Raw genomic sequence first — 13,367 nt, 5'->3', positions numbered from 1 at the left:
GAACTTATATTAATGAGGCACACATCTTTTAAGTTGTATCTTTGTAAGTTTTAAGCAATTATTTTAAGAATGAAGAAGTAAAAGTCATTCTAAATTTAGTTATTTATTATTTATTTTAAGATACAAATATTATATCCCATTTCTCTGATTACTTGCCAGTATTAAAGACTGCTGTATTATTTGATATATGTGTGTGTTAATAAGTGGTGTTGAGCTGCAGTGGTTCATTGGTTGTGTGTTGACCTATGAACCAGGAGATCACAGTTCAATTCCTCATATTTGCAGAAGTTGCAGACTCAATTCCCAATTGTGCAGAAGTTAGCCAATCAATGATTCTTTCTCATCATTGATCTTTCTGTCTCTCCCTCCCTCTCCTTCTCCCTCTCTGAATCAATAAAAATATATTTTTTAAAAATTAAAAATAATATTTGAGGGCATTTTTTCCCATGGACAGAAAATAGTTCAGGGAATTCCCAAGGAGGGGAAGGGAGTGGGATGAGAAAGGGTTAATGGGGGGGGGGGGGGGGAAGTGACATCTGTAATACTTTCAACAATAAAGATAAATTTTAAAAAATTAAAAAATATTTGAGGGCATCTTCCTTCAAGAATGAAAGATATATATTACTTTTGGAATGTTTGAAAATTCCTTTTGAAATTTATAGAAATTTGCTGATAATATGGTAGTTTATAAGCTATGTACGTCTTAATTTAAAAAAAAATGATAACATAGTTATATAATTATTTAATTCAATGCTTAAATTTATCAGAAGATATCTATAATAAGAATATCAACACTTATATTCTTTATAAAATCTACTAATTTTTGCTTCTTATTTAAGAATCAAAGTTAATTAGTTTCTTCTTATTTATTATTTTTGTGTAACATATTAAACCTGAAGTTATCTGATAATGTTTATTTTAATTGTAGATCAAATTGTAGCTGTACCAAAATTATCATGCACAAATACCTGCTTCAGTTTCTACTTTCAATTCTTTTGGGTATATATCTAGGTGTAGAATTGAAGGTCATATGGTAATTCTGTGTTTATCTTTTTGAGTTATCAAACCATTTTCCACAGAGGTTGCACCATTTTATATTCCCACCAGCAATGTATGAGTGTTCCAATTTTCTACATTCTTGTCAACACTTGTTATTTTCTATTTTTGTTTTATTATAGCCATTCTAGTAGATGTGAAGTGGTATCTCTTTGTGGTTTTAATTTTCATTTCTCTAAAGACTAATGCAGTTGAGCAACTTTTCATGTGCTTATTAGCCATCTATAATAATAAAAGTGTAATATGCTGATTAGACTGGATGGCTGAACAGTGGAACGACCAATCAGACAACTTTCTGAACGACCTTCTGGACGAAGCCAGAGCTGCAAGGGCCAAGCCCTTTGCATGACTTTCATGCATAGGGCCTCTAGTTTGTATATGTCCTTCCATCACTGTGGCACATTGATGTCCTTTGCCCATAAAAATTTTTGAAAAACTGAGGTCTTATATTTTAAATAAATCTTTATTGTTCAGATCATTATAATTGTTTCTTTAAACCCCATTGCTCCCTTCCACCTGGTTCTCACCACACCCTCTGCCCTTACCAACCCCCTCCCCCCACTGTCTTCATCCATAGGTGTACGATTTTTGTCCAGTCTCTTTCCGCACCCCTCACACCCCCTTGCCCCTATGAATTGTCAGTCCATCCCTTTCTATATTGCTGATTCTATTCTATTCACCAGATTATTCTGTTTGTCAAATTTTTTATTCACTTGGTTTTTAGATTCACTTGTTGATAGATATGTATTTATTGTTTCTTGCTTGTTCATAATTTTTTATCTTTACCCTTTTCTTCTTCCTATTCTTAAAGAATACCCTTCAGCATTTCATATAATACTGGTTTGGCGTGATGAACTCCGTTAGCTTTTTCTTATCTGTTAAGTTCTTTATCTGACCTTCAATTCTGAAGGATAACTTTCCTGGGTAGAGTAATCTTGGTTGTAGGTCCTTGCTATTTATTACTTTGAATATTTCTTGCCATTCCCTTCAGGCCTGCATAGTTTCTTAGAGAAATCAGCTGACATTTGTATGGGTCCTTCCTTGTAGGTAATTAACTGTTTTTCTCTTGCTGCTTTTAATATTCTCTCTTTGTCTTTTGGCATTTTAATTATGATGTGTCTTGGTATGGTTCTCTTTGGATTCCTTTTGTTTGGGGTTCTCTGTGCTTTCTGGACTTGTAAGTCTATTTCTTTCACCAGGTGGGGGAAGTTTTCTGTCATTATTTCTTCAAATAGGTTTTCAATATCTTGCTCGCTCTCTTCTTCTGGCACCCCTATAATTTGGATATTGGTAGGTTTGAAGTTGTCCCAGGGACTCCTTATACTATTTTCATATTTTTGGATTCTTTTTTCTTTCTTCTTTTCCGCTTAAGTGTTTTTTGCTTCTTTGTATTTCAAATCTTTGATTTGATTCTTGGTATCCCCTAGTCTGCTGTTGGATCTTTGTATATTTTTCTTTATTTCAGTCAGTGTATGCCTAATTTCTAGTTGGTCCTTTTTCATATCCTTGAGGATCTCACTAAATTTCTCAGGTTTCTAGAAGATTCTTGAGTAACTTTATAGCCGTGGTTTTGAACTCTATATCCAATAGTTTGCTTTCCTCAATTTCTTCATTTGTGATCTGTTTCTTTGTCTCAACATTTTGGCTGCTTCCCTGTGTTGATAGAGTGGCTCTGTGTGCTAAGTATCCTATAGTGCCCAGAGGCTCAGCCTCCCCAGTTACCTGAGGTGGACACTCTTGGTGCACCTCTTTGTGGGCTGTGTGCACAGTCTTGTTGTAGGTGGCAGCACTAAGGAGCAGTGAGCTGAGCAGTTAGGAGCAGCGAGCAGGTGAGTGGTAAGAAATGAGGGGTCCCTGACTGCAAGAGAGCACAGGCTGGACTGAGGGACTCTTCCCCTCCCCTGTGCACGAATTTTGTGTATGGGGTCTTTAGCAGACTGGTGCAGCCACTGTGGAGAACAATATGGAGTTTTCTCAAAAAACTGAAAATGGAACTCCCATTTGACCCAGTAATCCCACTCCTAGGAATATATCCCAAGAAACTAGAAATACGAATCAGAAAGGATATATGCACCCCTATGTTCATAGCAGCACAATCTACAATAGCTAGAATCTGGAAACAGCCTAGGTGCCCATCAGCAGATGATTGGATTACAAAACTATGATACATCTATACAATGGAATACTATGCTGCCATAAAAAAGAAGGAATTTTCATCATTTGCAGCAACCTGGATAGAACTAGAGAACATCATGCTGAGTGAAATAAGCCAGTCAATGAAAGAGAAATACCACATGACCTCACTCATTTATGGATATTAAAGAACATTATAAACTGATGAACCAAAAGACAGATATAAAGACAGTAAAGCAACAAGCAGACTGTCAAATTACAGCCGGGAGGGTAGGGAGATCTGGGGGAGATAAGAGATCAACCGAAGGACTTGTATACATGCATATAAGTACAACCAACGGACACAAAACTGGGGAGGAAGGGTATGTATGGGGGGGGGCAATATTAAAATATGTACACAGATAATAATTTAATAAAAAAATATTAAAAAAAAAATACCCTCCTGTTTGTCAGCCCTTCCTCCTACCTCTTGCCACTGGAAATTGTTGATTTGTCAATCCCTATAGTTTTGCCTTTTTCTAAATGTAATATAAATGTAATCATATAGCTTGTAGTCTTTTTTATTTACTTATCAAAATGCATTGAAATTCATCCATATTTTTGCTTGTATTAATAGTTCTTCCTTTTTGTTGCTGAGTAGTATTTCATTGAATGAATGTACCATGGCTTGTTTTTCCGAAGACATTTGGGTTGTTTCCAGTTTTTGTCAGTTGGGAATGCAACTGTGATAACCATTGGCATACAGGTTTTGTTATGAGCCTAAGCTTTTATTTCTCTTGGGCAATACATAGTTGTGGAATTGCTAGGTTTTATGTAAATATAGTTTTAACTTTATAAGATATAGAGGCCTGAAATTCGTGCAAGCATAGGTCCTCAAGGCTTGGCTGCCCTGCCTCCTACCCACTGGCCATTCCGGAAGGTCTTTCCTAAAGGTTGTTCTGCCATCTGGCCTAATTAACATATTAGCTTTTATTATATATTGTAGGTTAGATTTTAAACAATAAAATTCTACTTCTTAATTCTGTTTAGGTTACTAATTTTCTTCTTGAGTGAGCTTTGATAATTTTTGTCTTTCAAATAATTAATAATCTCATTTGTTGAATTTACCGGTATAAAATCCCCCAACTCCTGGTTTTTATTTATTTATTTATTTTTGTTAATCCTCACTTGAGGGTAGTTTTCCCATTGCTTTTCAGAGAGAGGAGGGAGGGAGACATCAATGTTAGAGAGAACTGGTTGCCTCCCACATGTGCCTCGAAAGGGTTGGGGTTTGCGGGGAGAAGCAAACCAGCAATCCAGGTGAGTGTCAGGACTCAATCCACTGACCCTTTGGTGGGTGGGCCAGTGCTCCTAACTCTGATCATACCAGCCAGGGCCCCTGGTTTTCCTTTGCAATATCTGTAGAATCCGTGGTAAAGTCAATATTTGAAATTTGTCGCTTCTTTTTTTCCTGTTCACTTTGGCTGGAGGTTAATCAATTTTATAGATCTCAAAGAACTAAGCTTTGGTTTCATTGATTTTTGGCTGTTTTGTTCTGTTGACTTCCATTCTGATTTTTATTTACTTTTTTATTGCTTTAGATTTAACATAATATATAATTTTTTTTTCTTCTCTTCTCTGGAAGTAAATTGACAGATTTTTGAACCCTGGACTCAATCATTTTAGTGTGTGTGTGTGTGTGTGTGTGTGTGTGTGTGTGTGTGTGTGTGTTTGGTTTTTAGGTGAGAAGATAGGCTTGCTAATAAGATTTCAGAGAGTGACTTTTTCATTAGTAGAAGGACACAAGATTTTCTTTCTATTTTGAATATTGATTTTTATGCCTGTTCATCTGATATCTGTTTCTAATTATAAATGAAGTATATCTATAAATTATGAAAGTACTTGGAATTCCCATGACTAGCCCTGTGAAATTTACCACACATAGAGCTATCAAAGCTAAATATGTGATGTCCTTTAAGTGAGGCAAAATATGAGGAAAAAAATTCTATTCCTCTCTCTAACCTTAGCAATTATTTAACCTAAGGATTATACAATGTTTACTTGAACTCAGAATATAAAGCATTTAAATCCCGAGTTTTTCCCAAATGAGTAACCATTAACTAAGATATAAGGTAGTTGTGGATTTGTTTTTATTTGATACATGAGATTAAGAAATTTTTGTTGTGGATGGAGTGAAATTTGCATTACTCTTTTAGGTTACCTTCCAAAGCCTGAATTAAAATTAAGGAAATAAATTGCTCTACTGTTTGAGCATTTTACTTAAATAGTAAAGCAGATTTGATTTCCATTGTATATAAAAGTGATTTTATATTTAAGACGGGTAAAATTTGCTTGAAAAATCAATTTTTCTTTCTAAATCCTTATTTTTTTTAAATTAATTTCTTTATTGGTTAAGGTATTACATATTTGTCCTCAACCCCACATTCCAATCCCCCACCCCCCCACTCATGCCCCAACACTCCTATTGTCCTTGACCACTGGTTAGGCTCTTATGTGTGCACATAAGTCCTTTGGTTGATCTCTCCCTTTTATCCCCACCCTCCCTTTGAGGTCCAACAGTCTGACCCATGGCTCCTTATCTCTGGGTCTGTTCTTGTTCATCAGTCTATGTTGTTCACCATTTCCCCTAGATGAGTGAGATCATGTCCTACTGGAAATGTATTTATAAGAATAAAAAATGAGACAAGCAATAATCATTATGCTGAAATCCTTATTTTTTAAAAATATATTCTTGAATTAGAAATATAGATGTATAGAAATTGGAGTATTGCTAGAGGGATGTGATAATTATAGAACTACATGGAAATTATTTTATTTATTTTTCTAATTGCCTAATGTTACATTTTATCTTTTAGATCCTATTTGACCAAACTCAGAGATCAATAAAGGCACAGCTTCAGAACTTTGTTAAAGAGTAAGTCAATTGCAGTGAAGGAAAAAGTAAAGCATGTGGTTAATTATTACATCTAGAAGTTGGTATCTTTGGAGAGAAATGATGGAAGAAATAGTGCATTATGAAAATATTAGAGCTTTTTTTTTGTTTTGCTTTGTGAAATGTGTATTGCACTTTTTCCAGAAGTATTTTATATAGAATCAGACAAAATGCCTTATAGTGAGTCATTTATACTGTAAAACATCTGCTCAGGATACATAGGTAGAATTATTATTAATTAATTATATAAATGTAAAGAATCCAATGACCTTTCAAAATCAAAGCAAACCTCAAGAATAGTTGAAATACTATCATACTGTAGTTGATATTAAATTTTGCATTCTCTCAGTATGGTATTTGAAGAGAAGATAATATATGGAAATGAGTAATGAAAGTGCATGCTTTTTGCTACATAGGAGCCTTTTATGTCACATTCATTACATTTCTAAAAAATACCCATCTTTTCTGTTTTTTCCCCCCAGATTAATTCAGATTTTCTTTTTTAATTCCTGACCGAAAATATATATTAAGTTACAGATAAAGTTGATTATAATACAATATTCAGAATAAATTATAGATGTTATGAGCTGTAAATAGTGGCAGATCACAGAAATGTAATGCATTGCCATTTTAGTAGTTTATAATTGTTATAGTGGAGGTGATGTCTTGCAGATTCTTTATAATTTACTTCATAATAGGCTAATATTCAGAATGTCCTGATAGAATGTATACATGGCAGTTGATGGCTTCTTACAAGAGTTCTTTCTTAGGTAAACTTTATTATTATTATTTTTTAAAAAGTTGTCTGTCTTCAAGTTATTTTGCCAATTTCCCTGATAGAAAAAGTAAAAGCAATCGATGTTTCTAACTCTCTATCCCTCTCTCTTCCTCTCTGTAAAAATAAATAAATAAATAAATAAATAAATATATTTAAAAAAAAGAAAAAGTAAAAGCAAAGTGATATTATATACTTACATAAGATTATTAATGAAATCAAGGATTTCAGATTTTCAGACTATTGAAATGAATACTGTTATCCTTTATGAGTATAAGAATTCTTTTAGAAAGCATTATAAATTTGTGATTTAAAAATACATTCATGTCCTTTGGGCCAGTGGTTCCCTTCAACAAGGAATGAATGTTGTTTCTTAAAGTGTGGTCTGAGACCACCCATAGCAGTAAAACTAAGGGTGTGTCTTAACACCCACCCCTCCACCCCACAAACACAGATTTCTGTGATTCATCACAAAGACTAATGAATTGTAATCTCTGGAAGAGGAGATTATATTTGCATGTTAAATTTGCATTTTTAGCAACTTCTCTGGGGTGATTTTTATGTATTTTACTACTTAAAAATCATTTGCTTAAATAATGATACATGCCCCTGAATTTGTTTTGAGGGGGAAAAATTAACTTTGCCTTTTATGTTTCTGAAATGTTAATTTGATAATTTATTTTCACCTCAGATTCATAAATCTAAGTAAGGAAATGTTAGGTGACTATGTTGGAATTACATATAATTAAAAACAATATATACTGTAGTCAGAAGAACTATTGAGTGTTATTGCACAGTGAATCAAATAAGTAGAGGAACATAATTAAATTCTAAGTGTTATTTTGCTAAAATTTTTGATCAAGAAGATTTTATAATGTTTAACTGTTTTTATTTTTTAGAGATCTTAGAAAATTCAAAGATGCCAAGAAGCAATTTGAAAAAGTCAGTGAAGAGAAAGAAAATGCACTAGTAAAAAATGCTCAAGTACAGAGAAATAAACAGCACGAAGTTGAAGAGGCCACAAACATTCTGACAGCAACAAGAAAATGTTTTCGACACATAGCCCTCGACTACGTTCTTCAGGTATGTTTATTATATATTCTTTAAAAATGCTTACTAGATGGAGGAGGATCAACTGGGGATAAAAGGGGGACGTCTGTAATACTTTTAACAGTAAAGCTTAAGAAAAATGCTTAACGAACATGTCTTACTTTTGAGTGGTTGCACTGAAAATAATAATATATATTTTTTAGTTTAAAATTAAACTGAAATTTTGTGAAAAAAAATTCACTTGTTTGTATATCTCTCTGTGTGTGAATATGTATAACTTTGCTTGTGATTTCTTCCCCTTTTCAGTTAACATTATACTTTCCCCATTTAAAATGTTATAAAAAGCGTTTTTAATTGCTATATTTTATGGAGTTGCTCTGTTAATTTAATTAATATTTGAGACAATTTTAGTGTTGCCACTTTTACTGGCAATAGTGAAAATATAGTTTTCAATAATTTTAAGTGGTAATAACTTCTTTGCATATAGATCTTTTTCCACATTTCTGATTATTTCTTTAGGGTAGATTCTAGAGATACCAAGGCTCACCGTATTGCCAAATGAAAAATATTTCTAGAATATCTAGAAGTAGTGCTCTCATGTTTTGTATTAGGTGCTGTTTTTTAGAACTAGAAATCTGGTTTTTTATAACTAGTGTCTGGTATTTTGCCTGGTGATCTTCTGGTCTAAAGTATAATTGAAACCAGTTTGAAGGTAATAGGTCTCTAAAGAAATTTAAGAGAAATGAAAAATGAAGGCACACATTATACATACATTATTTCACATGTGCATTATGTGTCCCTATAGATCATGGATTTTAAAGCTTAAAAGCATTAAGGCTTAGGGAATTATCCTTTCTAAATCTTCTTGTTATAAAAAAGCAGTGAGTCCCCAAAGATTGTTGACTTAATGACAATCACAGACTATTTCTTAAAGCAGTCCTATCTAATAATCCTATCTAATAAAGAAGAAATATGCAAATTGACATCACCTCCATCACAAAGATGGCAGCGCCCATAGCCAAAAGATGATGGCGCCCAGTCCCCTCAGCCCCATCGTAGTCGTTCTTTTAGCCTTGCCATGGTGAGGCCAAGCAGGCTCCTGCAGAGAGCAGACTATGGGGTCCTCGCAGAGAGCAGACACCAGGGCCCTGCCTGCTACCTGGCTGTGGAGGTGAGCCAGAGAGCAGACAGCAGGGCCCTATTGCTCCTTGTCATGGTGGCAAGGGGCAAGCAGGCCCCTTCAGAGAGCAGACACCAGGGCCTGCGGCAACGACAAATAGGTCCGCAGGGAGCAGGCCTAAGCCATCGGTAGGACATCCCCTGAGGGCTCCCAGATTGATGAAGGTGCAGGTCAGGCTGAGGGACCCAACCCACACTCCCCACCCCCTGTGCACAAATTTTGTGCACCGGGCCTCTAGTACATAAATAACAGTATACAAGCTAGTGATTAAAACTAACCAATAACTTTGCAAAATAGTAGAAAGTGACTAATATTTTTTCTCTTAAGTTCCTGTTTAATTATTGGAAAGTTAAATTTTATTTATTTATTTATTTATTTTAAAAAATTTAATTAAAAAAATTTTTTTTATTAAATTATTATCTTTGTACATATACCATTGCCCACCCCCTCCCATACATGCCCTCCCTCCCCAGAGTTTTGTGTCCATTGGTTGTACTTATATACATGTATATAAGTCCTTCGGTTGATCTATTATCTCCCCCAGATCTCCCTACCCTCCCCGCTGCAATTTGACAGTCTGCTTGTTGCTTTACTGTAAGAGTGAAGTAGCCGAAACCGGGTTGGCTCAGTGGATAGAGCGTCGGCCTGCAGACTGAAAGGTCCCAGGTTCGATTCCGGTCAAGGGCATGTACCTTGGTTGCGGGCACATCCCCAGCATTGGGTATGCAAGAGGCAGCTGATCGATGATTCTATCTCATCAATGTTTCTCTCTCTCTATCCCTCTCTCTTCATCTCTGTAAAAAATCAATAAAATATATATTTAAAAGAGTGAAGTAAACTCCCTTTATTAATGAAAGGCTTTTAGAATAGAGTAGTCTGTATTTTCTGTCTCTTAACTACCTCACATTCATACAACTTTCTGTGGTAGTATGAGTTCTCAGTCTTCCTACCCCATTACTCTGAAGTACTCATGCTAGTGTTATTCATTAGATACATTTTAGTTTTTTTTTTTGTTTTTTTTTAATATATTTTATTGCTTTCAGTCCGCAGGCCGACGCTCTATCCACTGAGCCATATTTTAGTTTTTAGCCAACTTGACTATTGCGTGTCACTGAAAATTGAGGCCATACTTCTCCTTGAAATGTAAATTTTGTCTTGATTTTTCTTAAACCATTTTCAGATCATCATCTTCTGTTTATTTTCCATTTCTGTCATGAGTTTCTCTCCTTTGCCCACCTTTTCACTCTCTTTTTTTGTGTTTTATCTTTGGTCTTATTCTTTTCTGACTTTATAATTTCTCTGACAGTCTCATTATGCTCCCTTGCTTGATAACCATTATATAGAGATGACAGGTTCTTTTTTCTCTCTCTCTCTCTCTCTTTTTCACATAAGTATCTCATTTTTTTGTGCCCAAAGCTTAAATCTTCCTAAACAGCTTCTTTTTGTTTTTTCCTAACTGATTAGGATCACCTTCTTAATCATTGAAGTTCAGATTTGGAGAATTATATTAGATATTCTCCTCATCCTCAACTACTATATCTAACAAACAAAACTGCCTTGAAAATTCTGTGTACCTCTTAAATCTGTTCTCTCACTCTTGCTGTAGCCCTCACACAAGTTCTTACTGTGTGTGTGTGTGTGTGTGTGTGTGTGTTTTAATATAGTGTAGTAAGATGTTCTCATGCAGTTGGTCTTTCTTGCATTGTTTTTATTATCCCCATTATTAATTCATTCTCTGTTCTGTGGTCAGAGTTACTCAAACTTCTTCAAGCAAAGTGAATTATTTTCCCTCTGCCTCCTTTGTGCTATATTAATATTGTCATACACATTGCTGTTGGAGCACTTAACCCATTTATTCTAATTTTCTAATTATTTATTTATATGTCTTTTCTACTAGATTGTATCTTTTTTCTCTAGTGTGGTGGTTGGAAAGTAGGTAATACATGTTTTTTTTTGAGAGAACGAATGGTTTAATTTCTTTTTTTTAATCCTTATCCAAGGATATTTTTTTCCATTTATTTTTAGAGAAAGTGGAAGGGAGGGCGGCGGGAGAGAAAAAGTGGGAGAGAGAGAAACAGCAGTGTGGGAGAGACACATTGATTGGTTGCCTCCTGCACACACACTGAGTGGGGCAGGGATTGTACCTGAAATCCAGGGAATTGAACCCCCGGCATTTTGGGGTATGGGCAGATGCTCTAAGCACTGATCAATATTGGCCAGGGCCAAATAGCTTAATTTTAAATTTAATTTGAGAAGGGGGATACAGATAAAATAGTTGTTATTTTCAAACTTACATATAAAATTTCCATTTTCTTTGGTGTCCATCTAATAGTTTTGTTAAGAGTTCCAACTTTCCTTTATTAGTTTGTTTGATTTTTCTGATGAGAACTGTTGTCTCATTTTATTATATGGCCAAAGTGTCTTAGAGAATATTAAATATAAAATTTCCAGATTTATAAAGGTTTTCATGATTTAGCTTCTCTAAATATTTGAACTTATTTTTTCCCCATTTGTTTTTTATTTGTATGTTTTTGTTTGCTTTTTTGTTTTTAATCCTCACCCAACGATATTTTTCCATTGATTTTTAGAGAGATTGGGAAGGAGAGAGAGAGAGAGGGGGGGGGGTGGGGGGAGGAACACTGATGTGAGAGAAACACATCAATTTGGTTGCCTCTGGGATGCCTGGGATCAAGATCAGGAGCCTGCATCCAAAGTACATGCCCTTGACTGGAATTAAACCTGGGACCCTTCAGTTCGCAGGCTGACGCTCTGTCCACTGAGCCAAACCAGCTAGGGCTTGAATTTACTTTATTATTATTCCCCCAATTAAATGCTGTTTTTCATTGATAGACAGGGGAGAAAAAAAACAAAACAAAGGCACTTTTAACATTTTTTAGAGTTTGAATAGTAGGTTATTTGTAGCCTCTACTTTTACTTAGAATAATTGAAAGTTAATATTTTAATTCTCAAAACTGAATAGGCCTGGAAAGAAATAAGCAGAAGAAACTAGGGCTTAGTTAAGCAAATATATTTGGGAATTTCTTGGTCTGTTTTTATTTTCTGATCAGTGCTTTAAAATTATTTTATAAACTAATAGGCAGAATATTCAGTGAGAAGGACATATTAAAAAGGCAGATGTTCTGTAATACCAGTCTTTTGACAATATTAGTAAAAAGTGAATGATTCTGTTCAATGATTTTATTTTACTAAATTGATATATAACAGATAAAAATAAATGTTTGTTTATGAATTTCTAGTGTTCGGAGACATACTACAAAATGCAAATTTCATAATTTACTGATCTTTTAGTAAGTTTAATCTAATTAAAATATTTATTTAAAATCTATTTAACAAATGTTTATTGAGTACTTACTACATACCACTTGGAGAATACACCTGGAAATAAGACAAGTCCTTCACCTCACAGAACTACACTTTATTAATTCATAAAACATAAATAAGAAAATATAAGGGCCCTAGCCGGTGTTGCTCAGTTGGTTGGGTGTCATCCTGTGTACCAAAAGGTTGCTGGTTGAATTCCTGGTCAGGGCACATTTCTGGTTTTTGGGCTTGATACCCTGAAGGGAATGTGCAGGAGACAGCTGATCATTGTTCCACTCGCACATCAATGTTTTTCTCTCCCTCTCCCTTCTTCTCTCTTAAAATGAATAAAAATATATTTTTAAAATTAGACAAAAGAAGAAGAAAATATAAGGTAGTTATGATTACTATGAATAAAATAACAGGGTTGATATACTAGAGAGTGTGTATAGGTCTATTTTAGACCTTTGTAAAGAGAAAGTATTTAAACTATCTTAACATGAAGTTAGAACAGCCGGTATGCAGGCATTGAGGTGGGAGTAGTATTGGATTGTGGTTGAACACAGAAAGGGGGAAAGTGGTAGAAAAGTAGGTTGGAGAAGTAGGTAGGTAGAGGCCAATCACAAAGGATCTTGAAGACTGTGGTAGGGAGTTAGAAAGCTTTAAGCTAAATGGAACATGATCTTATTTATATTTTAAAAAGATCACTCTGGTTGCTGAATAGATTGTAGGAAGTCAAGAGTGGAAACACTAGTTCATAGACTATTGCAGCAGTCTAGAAGAGATATGATGATGGTTGATGATAGTGGTAAAAGTGATGACAGTTTCATTAGGATATATGTTGAAAGGTCTTGATGAGCAAATCAGATAAGAAAGGTGGGGGAAAGATGGAACTCAAATATCTATCAAAATGATAGGTT

The 13,367-nt window shown here is 34.6% G+C and overlaps 1 protein-coding gene across 1 annotated transcript in view; it reads left to right on the top strand.

The window, feature by feature from the left end:
- ACAP2 (ArfGAP with coiled-coil, ankyrin repeat and PH domains 2) overlaps positions 1–13,367 on the top strand; it is a 115,090-nt gene that overhangs the window by 47,278 nt on the left and 54,445 nt on the right. The window contains exons 5-6 of the mRNA XM_084871608.1: positions 6,045–6,103; positions 7,796–7,979. Of these exons, the coding sequence (XP_084727734.1) occupies positions 6,045–6,103; positions 7,796–7,979 (243 nt within the window). The remainder of the gene's footprint in view (positions 1–6,044; positions 6,104–7,795; positions 7,980–13,367) is intronic.

This window comes from Pipistrellus hanaki, assembly GCF_964339955.1.
Source record: "Pipistrellus hanaki genome assembly, chromosome: 2".
In the NCBI taxonomy this organism is placed as follows: domain Eukaryota; kingdom Metazoa; phylum Chordata; class Mammalia; order Chiroptera; family Vespertilionidae; genus Pipistrellus; species Pipistrellus hanaki.
The sequence above is the reverse complement of the archived record's forward strand: the minus strand, read 5'-3'. Positions and strand labels throughout refer to the sequence as shown.